Source organism: Polypterus senegalus, chromosome 10 (genome assembly GCF_016835505.1).
Source record: "Polypterus senegalus isolate Bchr_013 chromosome 10, ASM1683550v1, whole genome shotgun sequence".
In the NCBI taxonomy this organism is placed as follows: Eukaryota; Metazoa; Chordata; class Cladistia; order Polypteriformes; family Polypteridae; genus Polypterus; species Polypterus senegalus.
Window position 1 is genome coordinate 157454756 of NC_053163.1, and position 18518 is coordinate 157473273.

The following is an 18518-nucleotide window of genomic DNA, read 5'->3' on the forward strand; positions in this document are numbered from 1 at the left end:
TCCAGTCCTCTACAGCCAGGTGTTACGCTCAGGTCCCAGATCACCCTCGGGTAATCACACCGCATGGCTGTAATGCCGTAACTGATGCTCCCTCACAATGCAGGTGATGTGCCTCATTCGGGACTCCATGAGCAACACAAAGTCAACTCAGCGGGAACCAAGGACTCTCTGAAGAGACACACATGATGGAGTCCACCAGTCTTCATCTCAGCTCTTTGGCCAACAGTTGTTAGTTCAACACTGTCATGTGGGGCACTTTAAGAGCACGGCTGGTTATATTGTGTATATACAGCAGCGGTTCTCAAACTGTGGGGTGTGCTGAAGCTGTACAAGGGGGCCTCAAATAAATGAACAAGACATCAAAATTAATTTTTTACATTTTTATTTCAAATTTAAATTTGCATCCACTGAACAGTGTCATCTCCAGACAGAGGAGCAGCTTCAGCGACAGACTGACAGACTGAGGAGACCCCACACTATGAGACTCGGGGGGTAAACGTTAACATTATACAAAGTTATTGTCTGTTATACCTGCATTGTTATCACTCTTTCATTTAATATTGTTCTTTATCAGTATGCTGCTGCTGGAGTATGGGAATTTCTGCTTGGGGATTAATAAAGTATCTATCTATCTATCTATCTACTGTGGGATGCAAAAGTTTGGGCAACCTTGTTAATAGTCATTATTTTCCTGTATAAATCGTTGGTTGTTACGATAAAAAATGTCAGTTAAATATATCATATAGGAGACACACACAGTGATATTTGAGAAGTGAAATGAAGTTTATTGGATTTACAGAAAGTGTGCAATAATTGTTCAAACAAAATCAGGCAGGTGCATAAATTTGGGCACCACAAAAAAGAAATGAAATCAATATTTAGTAGATCCGCCTTTTGCAGAAATTCCAGCCTCTAAACGCTTCCTATAGGTTCCAATGAGAGTCTGGATTGTGGTTGAAGGTATTTTGGACCATTCCTCTTTGCAAAACATCTCTAGTTCATTCAGGTTTGATGGCTTCCGAGCATGGACAGCTCTCTTTAACTCACACCACAGATTTTCAATTCTATTCAGGTCTGGGGACTGAGATGGCCATTCCAGAACGTCCTACTTGTTCCTCTGCATGAATGCCTTAGTGGATTTTGAGCAGTGTTTCGGGTCATTGTCTTGTTGAAAGATCCAGCCCCGGCGCAGCTTCAGCTTTGTCACTGATTCCTGGACATTGGTCTCCAGAATCTGCTGATACTGAGTGGAATCCATGCGTCCCTCAACTTTGACAAGATTCCCAGTCCCTGCACTGGTCACACAGCCCCACAGCATGATGGAACCACCACCATATTTGACTGGAGGTAGCAGGTGTTTTTCTTGGAATGCTGTGTTCTTTTCCTCCATGCATAATGCCCCTTGTTATGCCCAAATAACTCCATTTTAGTTTCATCAGTCCACAGCACCTTATTCCAAAATGAAGCTGGCTTGTCCAAATGTGCTTGAGCAGACCTCAAGCAGCTCTCTTTGTGCTTCCTCTTCATCACTCTCGCATACAGCATCTCCTTGTGTAAAGTGCGCCGAATGGTTGAACGATGCCCAGTGACTCCATCTGCTGCAAGATGATGTTGTAGGTCTTTGGTGCTGGTCTGTGGGTTGACTCTGACTGTTCTCACCATTCGTCGCTTCTGTCTATCTGAAATCTTTCTTGGTCTGCCACTTCGAGCCTTAACTTGAACTGAGCCTGTGGTCTTCCATTTCCTCAATATGTTCCTAACTGTGGAAACAGACAGCTTCAATCTCTGGGACAGCTTTCTGTATCCTTCCCTAAACCATGATGGTGAACAATCTTTGTCTTCAGGTCATTTGAGAGTTGTTTTGTGACCCCCATGTTGCTACTCTTCAGAGAAACTTACAATGGACCCCCTTAAATACTCGGATTCACCTGTGTATGTAGGTCAGGGGTCACTGAGCTTACCAAGCCAATTGGAGTTCCAATAATTAGTTCTAAAATTTCGGGAATCAATAAAATGACAACGGTGCCCAAATTTATGCACCTGCCTGATTTTGTTTGAACAATTATTGCACACTTTCTGTAAATCCAATAAACTTCATTTCACTTCTCAAATATCACTGTGTGTGTCTCCTATATGATAGATTTAACTGACATTTTTTATCGTAACAACCAATGATTTATACAGGACAATAAGGACTATTAACTAGGTTGCCCAAACTTTTGCATCCCACTCTATCTATCTATCTATCTATCTATCTATCTATCTATCTATCTATCTATCTATCTATCTATCTATCAAAACGAATGCATTATAACTAAAATTAAAATAAAGCATGTATAAGGCATAGATCTAATGACTAATATGTGCCTGCTTTAAAGTACACAGCCAGTCCAGGTTTGGTTTGATATTCGACATACGACGCTCTGCGCTCTTTTTCTATTTGAAGTTTTTTTCTATGACGAGCGGCGCCGCTGCTGCTGCTTTTATAGTCGCGTATTTTCAATCCAGAAAGTTCGAGACGTATCGGTGTCTGTCGCGAACATCCGGGTAACAGCAGATCAGGTGATCACGCGCCGCGACTGCACCACACTGGCAGCGTAGCCAATATTGTCAAATTGAGTTCAATAATTTACTGCATATTGGGTTATTTTCATGATACAACTAACAGCGGTTTAATATTTGTCGGACGAAAATACGTTCATGTCGTGCAGATTGACTTCATCGGTGTCCTCCTTTACGAGATTTTTAAAAATAAAACACATTTAATTGTTTCGTTACATAAAAAAATAAATAAGAATAAATAATTTATTCTTTGTTTTTGGGATTAGAATTACTACAAAAGCCACACAAGGCATTTTAACAGTTATTAAAGCACTTTAAAAAAATAAATTGCAAATATTTCATTAAAGTTAGCCGAACACATCATGCAAATCTTATGGAAGTAAAAATGATAGGATACAGCGGCACCGCACGAGTATCACACCTTTATTAGTTGTATCGCGGGTTATTCTCATCTATCTTATTATTATTGCAGGTAGAAAAGGGGGGGGCGCGAAATACGAAAGTTTGCGACCCGCTGATATACTGTGTGTGTGTATATCCAGTATATCACTTTACTCGTCGACCCCCTGCCTGCGCTATGTGCCAGCCACTTAATGTCTCTGCCGCTCGCGTTGTGAAGAGGGGGGCTGAATGCACCCCAAGGAGATGCAGTCACTCCTCCGAGAGCCCCCTCTTAAATGGTGATACAACGACAAACAAATACAGATTTTTTTTTTTTTTTTTTACTTCCTCTTTGCTCGATCAGCTGCTGCCGTGTCACATGATCTTCATCTCGCGTGGCGCTTCGAACGTTTAAAAGCCCATACAGCAGCTGTCCTTTTGTCTCACTTCTCCCTCAAACATCCGGTGCTACTGTTGGGGGTCCCGTCCCGTATAAAGAGGAAGATTTTCTATTCTTTTCATTGAGAGACGGAACTGTCCCCTCCGACCGCACTCCTGAAAGCAACTGCTGTTGGTTTCAAGTGTCTCAATAAAGTTTGTGTCTTTCAAATCTCCTGTGTATCCGAGCAGCTCTGTGACCCAAGCGTGGCAGCGTATGTGGATTTCGCTTTCACCCAACAACAAATCTTTTAATTCTCGCAGATACGCCTCTTCACTGGGAAGAAACACTACCTTTCCCTGATGGCAACACGAATTAGATGACCTACAAGTCTCCGACTTAAAGTTTAAATCCAAACAATATACAGTGATGGGCGGCACGGGGGTGCAGTGGGTAGCGCTGCTGCCTCGCAGTAAGGAGACCTGGGTTCGCTTCCCGGGTCCTCCCTGCGTGAAGTGGCGATTCTAAATTGGCCCTAGTGTGTGCTTGGTGTGTTTGTGTGTCTCCTGCGGTGGGTTGGCACCCTACCCGGGATTGGTTCCTGCCTTGCGCCCTGTGTTGGCTGAGATTGGCTCCAGTAGACCCCCATGACCCTGTAGTTGGGATATAGCGGGTTGGATACTGGATGGATGATCTACCAGGTGTCATCCTGCTCCCCATTACGCTGGCAAGGTATGTCCGGAGCCCCCCATGCCATTAGCCGGCAGTAGGAAGGCTTATCTATAGTACAGAGAAATTCCTATTTGTATGGCTGACTGAAGTGCAACACGTTGCCGTGAGCTGGACACAGGATGGAGTGGCTGCGGTTCATTCCTCAAATCGTGTTGAGATTGCGTATTGAACCAAAGAGTATTCTTTTGTGAGTGAAGTGGTGTAGTGAAGGCTAACAATGGGCCTTCTGAGTAATGGAAAAAAAAAAAACATCATCTGAACAGCTGAGTCATCGTTCACCTTCTTCTCAACAGGCGATCAAGTAGTGAAGTCCTTACCTCCATGTCTCCTCAGAACAAAAGTGCAACGCAAAAAGACTGAATGGGCACAAGCCGCATTAACTCGGGGCGTTCAAAAGAAATGTACGGATTTACTGCAAGAGGTAGACGTGCATGACAGGCAGGAAGAGCCACGTCAAATATTCGAATGTGTGCTTCAGCTGAAATGTCTAAAATCAAAATGTTCTCGATTGTCATTGTCACCCTCTTATAGAGGGCTAGGCCCCTAGTAAAGGATCAAGAATAACATCGTGTTTGTAATCACTGAGCATGAAACAATGCCCCCCATACAGTATGCTTGACATTTTGAATCTTCTGAGAGTGGCTCTTATTGGGTTAGGACCACCTGTAATGAATCAAATATCACAAATAGGATCACATTATGTGATCAGCATGAAATCAAACGCGGATGCCAAGTTACCTCCAATGCCATTTGTAATTGCTACTGAACCTGTAGCTATTTATCTCTGGATGTAGCCCAAAATTAAATGAATCATAAGTTAAAGGTTTGAACAAATGTGATGATATGGTGTTCGATATCTCAGGCTCAGTCTCGTCATTACCATTTGTCCTAAATATGGACATTTCTTAGAATCTCTGTGTTTAGAATCAACTGGAGCTTTCTCGACCCAGCGTATTCTTTCACATCCAGGACTAAAAGTGTTCGCTTCTTGCTCAGCGTGTCAGAACAATGTAAACATTTAGCCCTAACATTGATCAAGGAAACTTGATATCTTTGTAAACTTACAAAATGATTAAAAGCATTAAACAAGATTTTAATAATCACATGAAGTGACTCCTTATGCCGTTATTACACATACCCGTTTTTTTTCAAAATGTTATAAAAAGGAGTCATTTTTGACCACTCGTATCCCATGAGTAGGTCAGTTGATGTGGCAGGCACAACTTAAAGTCCTTCTGGTCATTTTTGTTGAAGATGACTGTTGGTTACTCTTTATCATAAGGGTGTCACTTCCTGCACGTTCGGTCCAAAACTGACCAAAAAATGTTTTGTTTTTTTTTTGGGGGGGGTCTAGAAGGCCAGGAATTGGGGAGAACCCCGAAAAGCTTAATGTCTTGTATAACCAGACATTAAGATGAGTCACACAGTATATCATATTTGGGGGTTTTCTCGTACCACTGAGTCAGGAGGCAACAGACAAAAAATATAAAAGAAAATTGGCAATTTCAAAGCACTTAAAAGCAATCCTCATGAACATAAAAACCAATCAATCAATCAATAAAAAATACAACTAGGCATTACACATAGCATTAAGAACTGAGGTTTAGTATGAAGTAGCCCATTTCAAGAAAATAGAGGAAAGGTAATGCACCACCACCAGATGGCACTATTTAAACATGACAGGCCCTGTAATCCCTCAAACACTTCATCTCCTCCAACCTCAACTCCACTGGGGGCTCAGATTCATAAAACCACAGCAGCTGCGACATGGAATGGCAGCATCTACTGACGTTGAGGTGACCCCCATGCTATCAGGCATTACGATAGATAGATAGATAGATAGATAGATAGATAGATAGATAGATAGATAGATAGATAGATAGATAGATAGGAAAGGCACTATATAATAAACAGATAGATAGATAGATAAGGCACTATATGATAGATAGATTAAATAGATAGATAGATAGATAGATAGATAGATATTTGAGTGTAGTTGGCAGGATAGATAGATAGAAATGAAAGGCGTATATGATAGATAGATAGATAGATAGATAGGAAAGGCACTATATAATAGATAGATAGAAGTGAAAGGCACTATATGATAGATAGATAGATAGATAGACTTTTGAGTGTAGTTGGCAGGATAGATAGATAGATGTGAAAGGCACTATACAATAGATAGATAGATATTGTAATAGATAAACAGATATCATATAGTTCCTTTCAAATTCATTTATTATAAGATTCCTCTCAAAATGTATTAAAAAACTTAAAAAACTTATTATATAGTGCCTTACATCTATCTATCCATCTATCTATGCTGCCAACTACACTCAGAAATCTATATATCTATCTATAGATTGAACTTTTTTGTTCCAAGGTGAAATCTGCTTTTTTACAGAAGTTTAATCCTCCTTAATAAAAGAATAAGTGTCTGTGTATCTATGTGTCCATCCAGTTGCTATGTCTCCGTCATTCTAACAGATGGCGCATCACAAACATTTATAGTTATGCATGTTATTACTACAAATATTTGTGATGCACCATCTGTTGGAATGGCAACTGCAAAGCATTTTATTGTTTCCTGCATTATAAAATACATTCCAATAGATAGCGTACTGCAAATGTTCACCCTGAGGTCTCTGTTGATTAGTTAGATTTCAACCTGTCTTAGATGGGTAGCACAGCTAGTAAATTAATAAATTATTATTATTACACTGTAACAAGTAATGAATGTTTCTCAAATACACATCAGAATGACTAAAAAGAAAGCAAACTTGTAACTTGGCAGTCCCAGTCCAAGTGAGGCACTATACAGGCATATTGCCGTTGGTATGATGGACCCCCCCAGTCACACTTCTTGTCACATTTCTGCTGAATGCTTTGTTCCCTTAAAGTCCTCTGTGTTGTTGTGTCACAGTGAGGATGTGCAGCGTTGCTCATAACAGCACCCCATTTTGTCTTCATTCTCTCCTCCACTATGACCTCCAGGGGGTCCACAGTGTGTCCTCTAACTCAGCCTGCCCTTTTAATTAGCTTGTTGATTTGGTGGTCCTCTCTTGAAGTGAGGTTACCAGCCCAGCACACCACAGTGGCCTCCAAAGAGTTACAGAAGATGTGAAGGACGTCACTTCCGACATAAAAGGAGCATAGTCTTCTAAGAATAAAGACCCTGCTCTGCCCTTTCTTCTCTTGTTTTTCTCTGTTATGAGGTCAGTCCAGCCTGTCATTGACATAGACCTCCAAGTGTTTCTTTGAGTGGACCACCTCCACGCTCTCTGAATGGTGACCGGACATTGTGGCTCTTTGGTGTGGTGAAAGTCAATAAGCAGTTCTTTGGTTTTGCTGATGTTCAGTTGCAAACAATTCTCAATGTTCTCCCCCTGACTCCTCTCCTCTGTCTCGTCCCCCTGATCAACATCCCCCCATAAGTGCAGAATCAGCTGAGAATGTTGGCAAGTGTCCTGACCTTGTGGTGCTCCAGTGCTGCTCACACAGTCCTTGAGTCTCACAGATGGCGGTCTGCCCGACAGATGGTCCGTTATCAGGACACCACAGGTGCTCCCACCTGTCTCTGTGAGTTGACCCCTTAACAGGGATGACTGGATGGCACTGAAGAAATCCAAACACATCATTTGCCCAGTGTGGCCAGCTTTGCCCAGACGGGTGATTGCATCTTCACTCCAGTCTTTGTCCAATGGTGCTTTTCACACTGAATGGCTTTTAACAACACAATTCTCCAACATGAATGACAGGCTTGTGCTTTGTGACATCCTCTCTGTCTTGTCCCGTCACAAACTAGAAATCTGAATGGCCTGGGCTGCTGAACTTAAAAGTCAAGTTGTGGCTATGAAACTGGACCTCAAAGCAACTGCAACCACACAGTGTGCTCCTGTGCCAGCCATTTAATCTGTAAAAATGGAGGTAAAATAATTGAACTGTATGCTCACTGGATGAGGACATCAGCCTGTAGTTGGTGTCCTCAGAGCAGGTTGTGGACATTACAGCAGAGCACAACAAATCTATCTATCTATCATATAGTGCCTTTCACATCTACAGTATCTATCTATTGTACAGTGCCTTTCACATCTATCTATCTATCTATCTATCTATCTATCTATCTATCTTATCTATTATATAGTGCCTTTCACATCTATCTATTTATCTATATCTATCTATCTATTATATAGTGCCTTTCACTCTATCTATCTATCTATTGTATAGTGCCTTTCACATCTTTCTATCTGTCTATCTATCTATAGCCCGCCCCAGGGCCAGCCACCCAAGCATGTATTATCATTATTTACTATTTGTCTGACACATTTATCCAAGAGGGCTTGCAACATTTGAGATACGCCTGGTTATATTTCCATTTTTATTTTCTCCCAGTTGGAGCAGAGACAGGTGAAGTAACTTGCTCGTGGTCACACCATATCAGTAGCAGAATTTGACCCGAGCTATCTATTATACTGTTGCTGGTTGAATTTTTGGGACTTCATGACACCATGCCCCGCCCTCTATTATCTCAGATGCCCCACCCCTTACCATTTAAGTCCAGGGCTGACTTCTGCCTAACATCCTGTGTTGTCAGAATAGGCTCCGCCCACACACCGTGGTGTGGAATGGTCTCCTCCCACACACCCCTGAACTGGATTCAGCCGGTTATTTTACATGTTTAAGATCCTGCATTGACAAATAAGCCGATCAAAGTTTCACAACTTCATTCACACGCATCTTGTAAATTTAGATTGTGATTAATTTTATAACAATATAATAAAAGACGCTATAAACAATAGACACGCAGCTTCCTTTGTACACTGAGCGTGCCGAGCGCCTTTATTTATTTATTTAGTTAGTTATTAAGCAGCCTTTCCGCAGGTTACTAAAAGAAAGGAAACCACAGATTAAGGTCACAGCACCGACTTCTGGAAGGGGCAAGAAAGTCGTCAACACTCCGTGGGGGTGTATGTGTGTGTGTGTTAGAATTGGTGTGAATGGTCACAGCTGCTGCAGCTCGCTGATTGGTGCCAAATCGCTTAGCTGGAGACTGCAGACCGCCCACACCGCATGACAGCTTCATAGAGACATTTGAAAAGCCTTCGCAGAAGTGAGCGTAAAACGGATTAGTACGGCCGGCGGACAGGCGAGGGGGACACTGGCAGGTGACAGCATTCTGTGGAGTCGACGGGAATAATGCAGATTATGAAGCTCATTGGAAAACGAGAACACCTTTCTGACAGGTACCGTCATGCCGACCCTTGTGTGACTTCTCGGAGACGAGCTGAGATATCAGCGGGGTTGGAGGGGTGGAGGCTAAACGGAAAAAAAGAAACAAAAAAGGTGAGGGGAGTCCCGGCGGCGAACGTATTCACCTGCGGAGAAACTTCAGTCTGGGTCGCAAAATACCGTAAAATAGGCGCTATGTTATGCAAGTCTACCAAACGAGTCCTCATGTTCTAAACTGTTCGATGACACTGAGAGATAATAAACCGATCGTTAAAAATGATCAGCAGTAACCGTCCATGTGTCACCGGAGCAAATGAAGCGCCACCAGTCACCGCTAAACTTACTACCTCTTTATTAAATTACGACCGACTCAACATTGTCAAGCTCCTGTGCGATTGTGTTTATCGATTAATTGGGCCCCTGTTTTAATGCTCATTAAAATGTAAATCTGTTATGCAAAAAAAAGAATCTACTCCGTTGTGTGTGAACGGAACACGCGCTTTATAGATATACAGTCAGACTGACCAGGCGTTTGGATAAAAGTGATGGTGGCAGAAAACCGACAGGGACAAGGATTTCCAATAACGGGGGACACGGTGAGCGGCAACTGCTTCTTCAAAGATCTCTCTTCCTGTCTATATATATATATATAATATATATATATATATAATATAATATCTCTACCCATCTGTCTAATATAGTGCCTTTCATATCTAGATAGAAAAATGGGTAAAAATCAGTACCTTAATATCCGGATTAGCATATGTATGTAATGCCCAATATGCAAGGAGATACATAGATAGATAAATAGCTCCCTAGATGTGAAAGGCACTATATGATAGACAGTACTTTGTCACAAAGGGGAATTTTTTTTACCTTTTAACAGAAGCTCAAAAATGTAGAAATATTACAACAAGCAGGCAGTGTGACATAGTGGTCAAGGAATTGGACCTCAAACCCTCAGACTAAGGGTTCAAATCCTGCTACTGAAACTGTGTGACCCTGAGCAAGTTACTTCACCTTCCTGTGCTCCTGTTGGGTAATAAAAAGGAACAAAAAATAGCAAAAGGAAGTGGAACTAATTGTAGGTCAGCATGGGATAATGGTGTTAACCAAATAATAATAATACCCCCCCACCGTTAAGCACACACATGAATTACAAAAAAGAAGAAAGCTTTTGACGTTGCTAAGAATAGGATAGCAGTCACCATGATGTGTTGTTGGTGTGAAAAGAGGGGTGTGTATATATATATATATATATATATATATATATATATATATATATATATATATATATATATATATATATATATATATATATATATATATATATATATATATATATATATATATATATATATATATATATATATATATATATATATATATATGTATATATATATATATGTATATATATATGTGTATATATATATATATATATAAAGTGTGTGTGATATAATATATAACAAACAAAATGTGGTACTTAGCCGGTCTAGTAGACATTTTAGCAGATGATGATGCCATGTGCTATACGCTGTGCCAATTTATGACAAAACCAGTACTTTGGAACTGTAACTGATAAGCTTGTGAAATTGTGGCCACTTCACACAAAGTAAACACCAACGCTTTGTTAATTTACTCGGAGATCATTTTTGTTATGTTTATTTGTACCTTTTTAATATACTTAAGAGTCTAAAATTGGCCTTTTGTGCGTGTGTGTGTGTGTTTGTTCACCCTGTGATGGTCTGGCATCCCGTCCTGGTATTGTTCCTGCTTTGTGTACAGTGCTAATGGGATTGGCTCCAGCCTCCCTGAAACTCTGCTCAAGAGATGCGGGTTTGAAAATGGATGGATGGTTGGATTATTGCTGTTTTGTTTGTGTATTTAAATGTATTCTGCAGTAACCCTGAAATTTGGTTTAGGATTAATTTTGTCTATCTATCTATCTCTCTATGTGCGTGCGTGTGTATGTATGCGCACACATACACATAAAAACACACACACACATATGTTCACTCTTCAATCAGCCACAACATTAAAAGCACTGACAGGTGAGTTGACTAACATTTGATGATCTTGTGCCAATGGTGCCTGGTAAGGGGTGGCACATATCTGGTAGCATCTGAGCAGTCAGTTCTTGAAGCTGAGGTGTTGAAAGTCAAAGAAATGGACAAGCGTAAAGATCTGAGCAACTCTGACAAAGGGCCAACTTGCGATGGCGAGACGACTGGCTCGGAGCGTCTCCAAAATGGCAGGACTTATGGGCTGCTGCTGGCATGTGGTGGTTCATTCCAACCAGCAGTAGGGTTTGTGGGCACCCAAGGTTCATTGATGCATGTGGGGATTGAAGGCTGGCCTGTCTGGTCTGATTTCCCACAGAGGAGCTACTGGAGCACAAATTGCTGAAAAACTTCAGGCTGGCCATTAGAGAAAGATGTCAGAACACGCCATTCATCACGGCTTGCAGCGTAGCCACAGACCAGTCAGAGTGCCCATGCTGGCCCCTGTCTACCACTGAAAGTGCCTTACAATGGGCATGTGAGCGTCGGAACTGGACCTTGAATCAATGGAAGAAGGGGGCCTGGCCTGATGAATCACATTTTCGTTCAGATCATGTGGATGGCTCGGTATGTGTGTGTGTGTTTTGTTTCCCTGGCAAAGAAATGACACTAGGATGCACATGAAGGGAGAAGACAAGCTGGCAAAGGTGGTGTAATGCTCTGGGCAATGTTCTGCTGCAAAACCTTGAGGTCCTGATATTCATGCAGATCTTACTTTGACATGTACCACCTACCTAAAGATTGTTGCAGACCCTGCGCACCCCTTCAAATCATTGGCATTCCCTGGTGGTAGTGGCCTCATTCAGCAGGATAACTCACCCTGTCGCACTGCAAAACCTGTTCAGGAATGGTTTGAGGAACACGGCAAAGAGCTCAAGGTGTTAACTTGGCTTCCAAACTCCTCAGATCTCATTGTGATCAAACATCTGTGGGATGTGCTGGACAAACAAGTCTGAGCCATGGAGGCCCCACCTCACAATTTACAGGATCTTAAGGATGTGCCGCTAATGTCCTGGTGCAGATACCACACGGCACCTTCAGCGGTCTCGGGAGTCCATGCCTGGACTGGTCAGAGCTCTTTGGGTGGCATAAGGGGGACCTACACAATAACAGGCAGGTGCAGTTAATGTTGGGGCTGATTGATCTATAGAAAGAGATACAAATACAGTATGTACTGTATATCCCCTTATGAATACACGATCAGTATCGCTTGAAAATTAATTGGGGGGACCAACTTGATTTAAATCTACTCATTTGGATGACCCCTTCATCCAAGGTGACTTGCAGCGTTTGAGATAAAGTTGGATCCATGTGTTAGTTTTAGGTGAAATGCCAGCAGGTGAAGTGACTTCCTCGGGGTCACACAGTGTCAGTGGTGGGATTTGGTATTTTTTTTCAAAGTCAGGTTAAAATAGATAATTATGAAAGGCACTATATCACACTTTACATATCTATATATTTATAATATAGTGCTTTACATAGATAGAGATAAATGAAAGGCACCATAAAATACGTACATTAATAGATTTTGAAAGGAATCTTAGATATGTAAGGTATGATATAGTGCCTTTCATAACTATATATTTTAAGGTTCTGCTCAAAATCTATTGATTTACTTATATAGTACCTTTCACATTTCTCTGCCAATCATAAGGCTCCTTTCAGTTTCTACTGATTTACTTATATGTGTAAGGAACTACTAATATAGATATGAAAGGCAATATCTCATACATTATCTATTATAAGGCACCTTTTAGTTTCTATTGATTCATAGATAGAGATACAGATATATGAAAGGCACTTTAAAATAAGTAAATTAATAGATTTTGAGAGGAATTTCATAATAGATAGATATGAAAGGCAATGTATCATCTGTCTATCTATCTGTGATATAGTTACTTTACATATCTAAGTAAATCAACAGACACAGAATGGATCCTTACGATTGGCAGACAGATGTGAAAGGCACTATATAATAAGTAAATCAATAGATTTTGAGCAGAACCTTAAAATAGTTATGAAAGGCACTATATCATACATCTATCTATCATATAGTACCTTAGATAGATAAAATTATTATTTGGCTGACTTCTTTATCCAAACCGACTTAGAATATCTGAAAGCGAATTGGTTCTTCTTTTTTATCTTGTCAGCTGGAGCACAGGCAGGTGAAGTGACTTCCTCAGGTTCACACCATGTCAGCAGTGGAATCTGAACTAACAACTTTAGGGTTTGATCCAAAGCCAAAGCATTGACAACTACACCACACTGCCTGCATATCTATCTGTCTATCATATAGCGTCTTTTCTGTCTCTATCAATTTATTTTCTTATCTTCTTGTTTGACTAATGCCAATCCATTTTCTTTGGTTTATCCTTTCCAATGGAAGCGCAGGCAGGTAAAGTGACTTCCTCAGCGTCACACAGGATCAGGGGTGGGATTTGGGATTTTTTTTCAAACTCTGGTTTTGAAGTCCAAATCCTTAACAACTACCCCACACTGCCTGTATATCTATCATATAGTGCCTTTCCTATCTCTATTGATTTCTATTATTACTTCATAGGTGACTTAGAAAATTTGATATACGGTTGGTTCCTTTTCTTTTAGTTTCTTTTCCAGTTGAAACACGGGCAGGTGAAGTGACTTGCTCAGGGTCACCCTGTGGTCATTTGCAGGATTTGAAACCACAGCTTCCAGGTTTGAAGTCCAAAGTCTTAACCAGCCATTTTGCCATCCTAACTTGAAAGGTGCTATATAACAAACGAAGAGGCTCGCGTGTCAAGAATTATCATGTATTTGTGTACCGTATGTGTACATTTGTGGGTGTGAGTGCAGTGATGCGTGTTCGCTGTGACTGCACACCTGTGTGCCAGTGTCTGTAGGTGTGTGTGTGTGTGTGTGTGTGTGTGTGCTTGCCCCTTTATGTTGATGCTTCCCAACGTTATTCAGCTTCATTATATGTAAACCTTGCCAAGTATGCAAATGAAGTAATTGACACATATCCTGTAATAAGATGGTCCTTTATTCCCATACATCATCCACTCATGACTTTCGTTGAATAAAGTGCATCACCCTAATATTTATACAAATATAAAGACACAATTACTAATGTTTATATAGCTAATGCTTTTTAGTAATCACAGCTGCATGAAGATTGAGCACAATGGAGGACCGTAGCAGCCCTTCACCATAAGTGCTCTGTGTTTAGTTATTTCAAATGTACAGCTCAGGAAGTTAAACAAAGTCGCAGGTGGAGCTTTAAAGTATTACATAAAAGTGCGTACGTGCAAATAAAGGTCCTGTGCCAATTCGGAGATGTAGGTGTGTTTGGTGCTCAGAGCAGTTAATTATATCCTGCCGCATTCTCTAAAAAATGAAAGTTCCAAAATAGCACTTTACTGGGTGGTGTGTTTCCTTGTAGATCAGTTGCTTCTCAGTGACCCATTGCATTCTGGGAAGGGTTCTTTGCATATGAAGGTGGGCCTTTGGGTTTTTAAAGGGTTCCGTTGATAAATCTGTCATGTATAGGAGGTGATCTGCAGGACACGGCAGACGAAGAAAACCTGAGCTGAGCCTGTGTCTTTATGCAGAGAGAGTCCGCTTAAACTCGGGGAACCCATTGGACTTTCACAAATCCATTATTATCTGTTCATTCCTATTTATGGAACTAGTTATGGATCTAAAAAAAATAAAAACTCTTTCTGGAACCTTCCTCAGGATGGTTCTCCTATATGACACTGTTCTGTATAACCACTTTGACATCTTTATTTTAAAGAGTGTAGAACGGAAAGCTGCTTGTGATGCACCATTTGTTGGAAAGACAAATGCAATGCATAGGTCTCTGCTATATGGCACTTGGTATGGATTCGTAATAGCAGCATTAATGTCTGTGATGCGCCATTTATATAAATGGCAGATGCAAGGAATTGGATTACTACAGATGTTTCTGATGTACCATCTGTTGGAAAGATAAATGCAATGCATTTTATTACTACATATGCTTGTGATGCGCCATGTGTTGGAATGAGAAATGCAATGCACATGTCTCTGTGATATGCCATTTGATATGGGATTCATAAAAGCAGTGCTAATGTATGTGATGCACCATCTGTTGGAAAGATAAATGCAATGCATTGTTTTTGCTACATTAGGGGACAAAGCCCCCTGCTCGCTTCGTTTGCCCACCCCTGGGAGCATGCTTTGCACCTCTGCCACGCATGTTGTGAAGGGGGTGGCACTGAATGTACCGCGCTGCATGTTCTGCTTGTCGCGCTGTGTGTCGATCATTTAAAAGCCTGTACATCAGCTGCCCTCCCTTTACTCGCCCACCCCCTACCCTGTGCTGTGCGCCAGCCATTTCGCATCTCTGTGGGACATCAAAGTGTCTTCCAAGAAAATCACATCTCGACCCGTTTTTATTATAATAGAGAGAGATGCTAGTGATGTAACGTGTTGGAATGAGAAATGCAATGCGGATGTCTCTGTGATATTCCATTTGATATGGGATTCATAAAAGCAGTGCTATTGTTTGTGATGCACCATCTGTTGGAATGACAAATGCAATGCATTGTATTACTACAGATGTTTGATGTGCCATCTGTTGGAATGACAGACTCAGATGGACATACACAGACAGTTATCCTTTTATTAAGGTGGGTTTGAGATACATTTTTTTTTTTTTTTTAAATCTAGAGCACAAGCAGGTGAAGTGGCTTCCTCGTGGTCAGACAGTGCAGGATTTGAACCCAGAAAGAAGACACTATAGCATATAACATTATGTACAACATTTTGAGATTCTATTGGTTATACGCACCCACACCCGACACACCCCCCAACACACACACACAGACACACACACGGACCCCACTAATTTAATATCACAACCAGGTGAAGTGGCTTCCTCATGGTCGCATACTGCCAGTGGAGGAGTTTTACACCCAAAAGAAAACCACGCGTTACATAACAAGTAACACTGCGTTGACTCGGAGGCTGAAACCCGATGCCTTAAGCACTGCGCCACATTGCCTGCCTAAGTAAGTGTTAGGTAACATCCTCCTTTCTAAAAAGGTGACGTGTGGCAGAAGTCATGTGCGGTTCATCATGTGCTTCTCACTTACGCTCATATGCTGGCCGCAGCGTTCATTCGCCGGTTTTCGGTTTCAGGTCTCGCTCTGTCACCTCTTTACAATTGTAAATTAAAACAGACGCGCATTCCTGACAGTTTAGCGGAGACGTCCCGTCCAGTGTCGGTTAATTCGTAATTATTTGGCTAATTAAGTAAACCCCAAACCATATTCCCTGAGAAGCCCACCTCCCCTTGGTGGTTCCTACTTGAGCAGGTAAAACTGTGTAACTGGGCTTCGTAACCCCCGGTGTGATCAGAGTGACCTCCCTGTTGCTATGCGCTCTAAGCCACGGAGGTGCGATTGAGAAACTCAAAGTACAAACTCTGCATTTCCCGTCGGGTCGGTGACGCGATTTGACGCGTTTCTGCCGTTCTGCTGTTCCTGAGTTTCCGTTTCTCCGGTACATTTTACCGGCACACAAGTCACCGGAGTGCCAAATGCTTCCTCTCGGTTCTCCTGCTGAGCGCCTCCCGCCGGCTGGTCCCATATTGCCTGTACTCGTCGGCTGTCCCCCGGTACCTGCACGCCGCACCTGCTGCCAGACTAGTTCGAGGGGGCCTGGAGCTGCAGATCTGCGCAGGTTAGTCCACTTACGAGAAGGAGGCGAAAACACAGAATGAGTCAAAGAAGACTACCAGGCTGGGTGAGATGGCGTTGTAATCTGTTTGCCAGCTCATTAAAACCAGCAGCAGCCCACCGAGCTTTAGCGGTCAGAAGCGCTAGTGCTGCCGGAGGAAAAAGTCGGAGACCCTGAAACAGGAAGCCGAAAAGAAAATTACGACAGCAGCCGACATTCCCGTTTCAAATAAAGACAATTGCTTAATTGTAGCTTTGAAACATAATGTTAAGAAATCCTGCAGCCGTTCTGTAAGGTACATACAACACGTGAAGTATACATTTTATTCCGTCATTTTACTGGACTTTTGAAATCTTTTAACTATGTGCCTTCTCGCAGATCTTACACGAATGTATCACACGCACTAAAATTTAACAACTTGCTATGCCTTTCACAAGAAATGTATTTTGGTTAAGGAAGTTTGATTAATTGTCGGTCTCGCCCATTTCTATTTTAGGCGGCTGCTTATGGTATGTTATGATTTTTTTTTCATACTCTCAGCTGTATGAGAAACGAGCGACTGTTTATTAGACTGCAGTAGCGCAGTTATGTGGAAAGGTCCGTCACTTTCCATTCACAGACGTCAAGAACACACCCTCGCCCGGCTGCTTTTGCATTTTTGTCATTTTTTTTTGTGCGGTGATGTTTTAATAGGGCAACGTGTTCTAGCTACCCACCATTTCTAGGTCTTTGTTTATTTAATTCTTTGTCGTGTCAATTCAAATGATCATAAAACGCCTGGTGACAGACGGAAGGAATTACAGTACAGGGAAATGTCATGCAGTACCTCGCAAATCTTTACACCAAATGCATATAAGTAGTAGGATAACCAATAGAGCCTTCTGGTGAACGAATAAGGAGAAGTAAATTAACGAAGAAAGGCGCTATATGAAACTCATCATTACGTTAATTCATCCATCTAGGTCTATCCATCCATAGAATTACTGAAGAAAGGCGCTATATGACATTACTAGAAAAATATACATCTGTCCTTTCCTGGCTGTCTGTTAAATCACCACAGATAAGCCGCTGTGCAAAGTATTTTAGAAGACGTTCATTTATATATATATATATATATATATATATATATATATATATGAAAATGTACTATATACAGTAACACACAATGTGTCATTTACGGATTAATGCACCCATTTCTATCTAATTACTGGAGAAAGGCGCTATATAACACGTATTAGAAAAATACAGCGGTACATTCGCCCCTTTCTATACATCCTCTCTATCGAATTACTGAAGAATAGACGCTTTATAATGTGTATTATTGTGTGAATTACTGAAAATGTGCCATTTGACATCTACAATTGCGTTGATTCGTCCACACACTTCAATCTAATTGCTGATGGAATGCGCTATATAACGCGTATAAAAGCACACAGATGCATCCGTTCATTCCTGTCTATTAATCTTTTTAT

At 41.3% G+C, this 18518-nt stretch overlaps 1 protein-coding gene across 4 annotated transcripts in view; it reads left to right on the forward strand.

The window, feature by feature from the left end:
• The window catches only part of si:zfos-943e10.1 (GRAM domain-containing protein 2B), a 167898-nt gene that overhangs the window by 124992 nt on the left and 24388 nt on the right, over nt 1–18518 (forward strand). Inside the window, exon 1 of one of the 4 annotated variants that reach the window (XM_039767113.1) lies at nt 9137–9297. The exons of 2 other annotated variants lie outside the window; for them this stretch is intronic. In XM_039767113.1, the coding sequence (XP_039623047.1) occupies nt 9251–9297 (47 nt within the window). In that variant the 5' untranslated portion in view covers nt 9137–9250. Of the gene's footprint in view, nt 1–9136; nt 9298–16862; nt 17050–18518 lie in introns of those variants that run through there. One more of the 4 variants, XM_039767110.1, reaches the window with a different exon arrangement.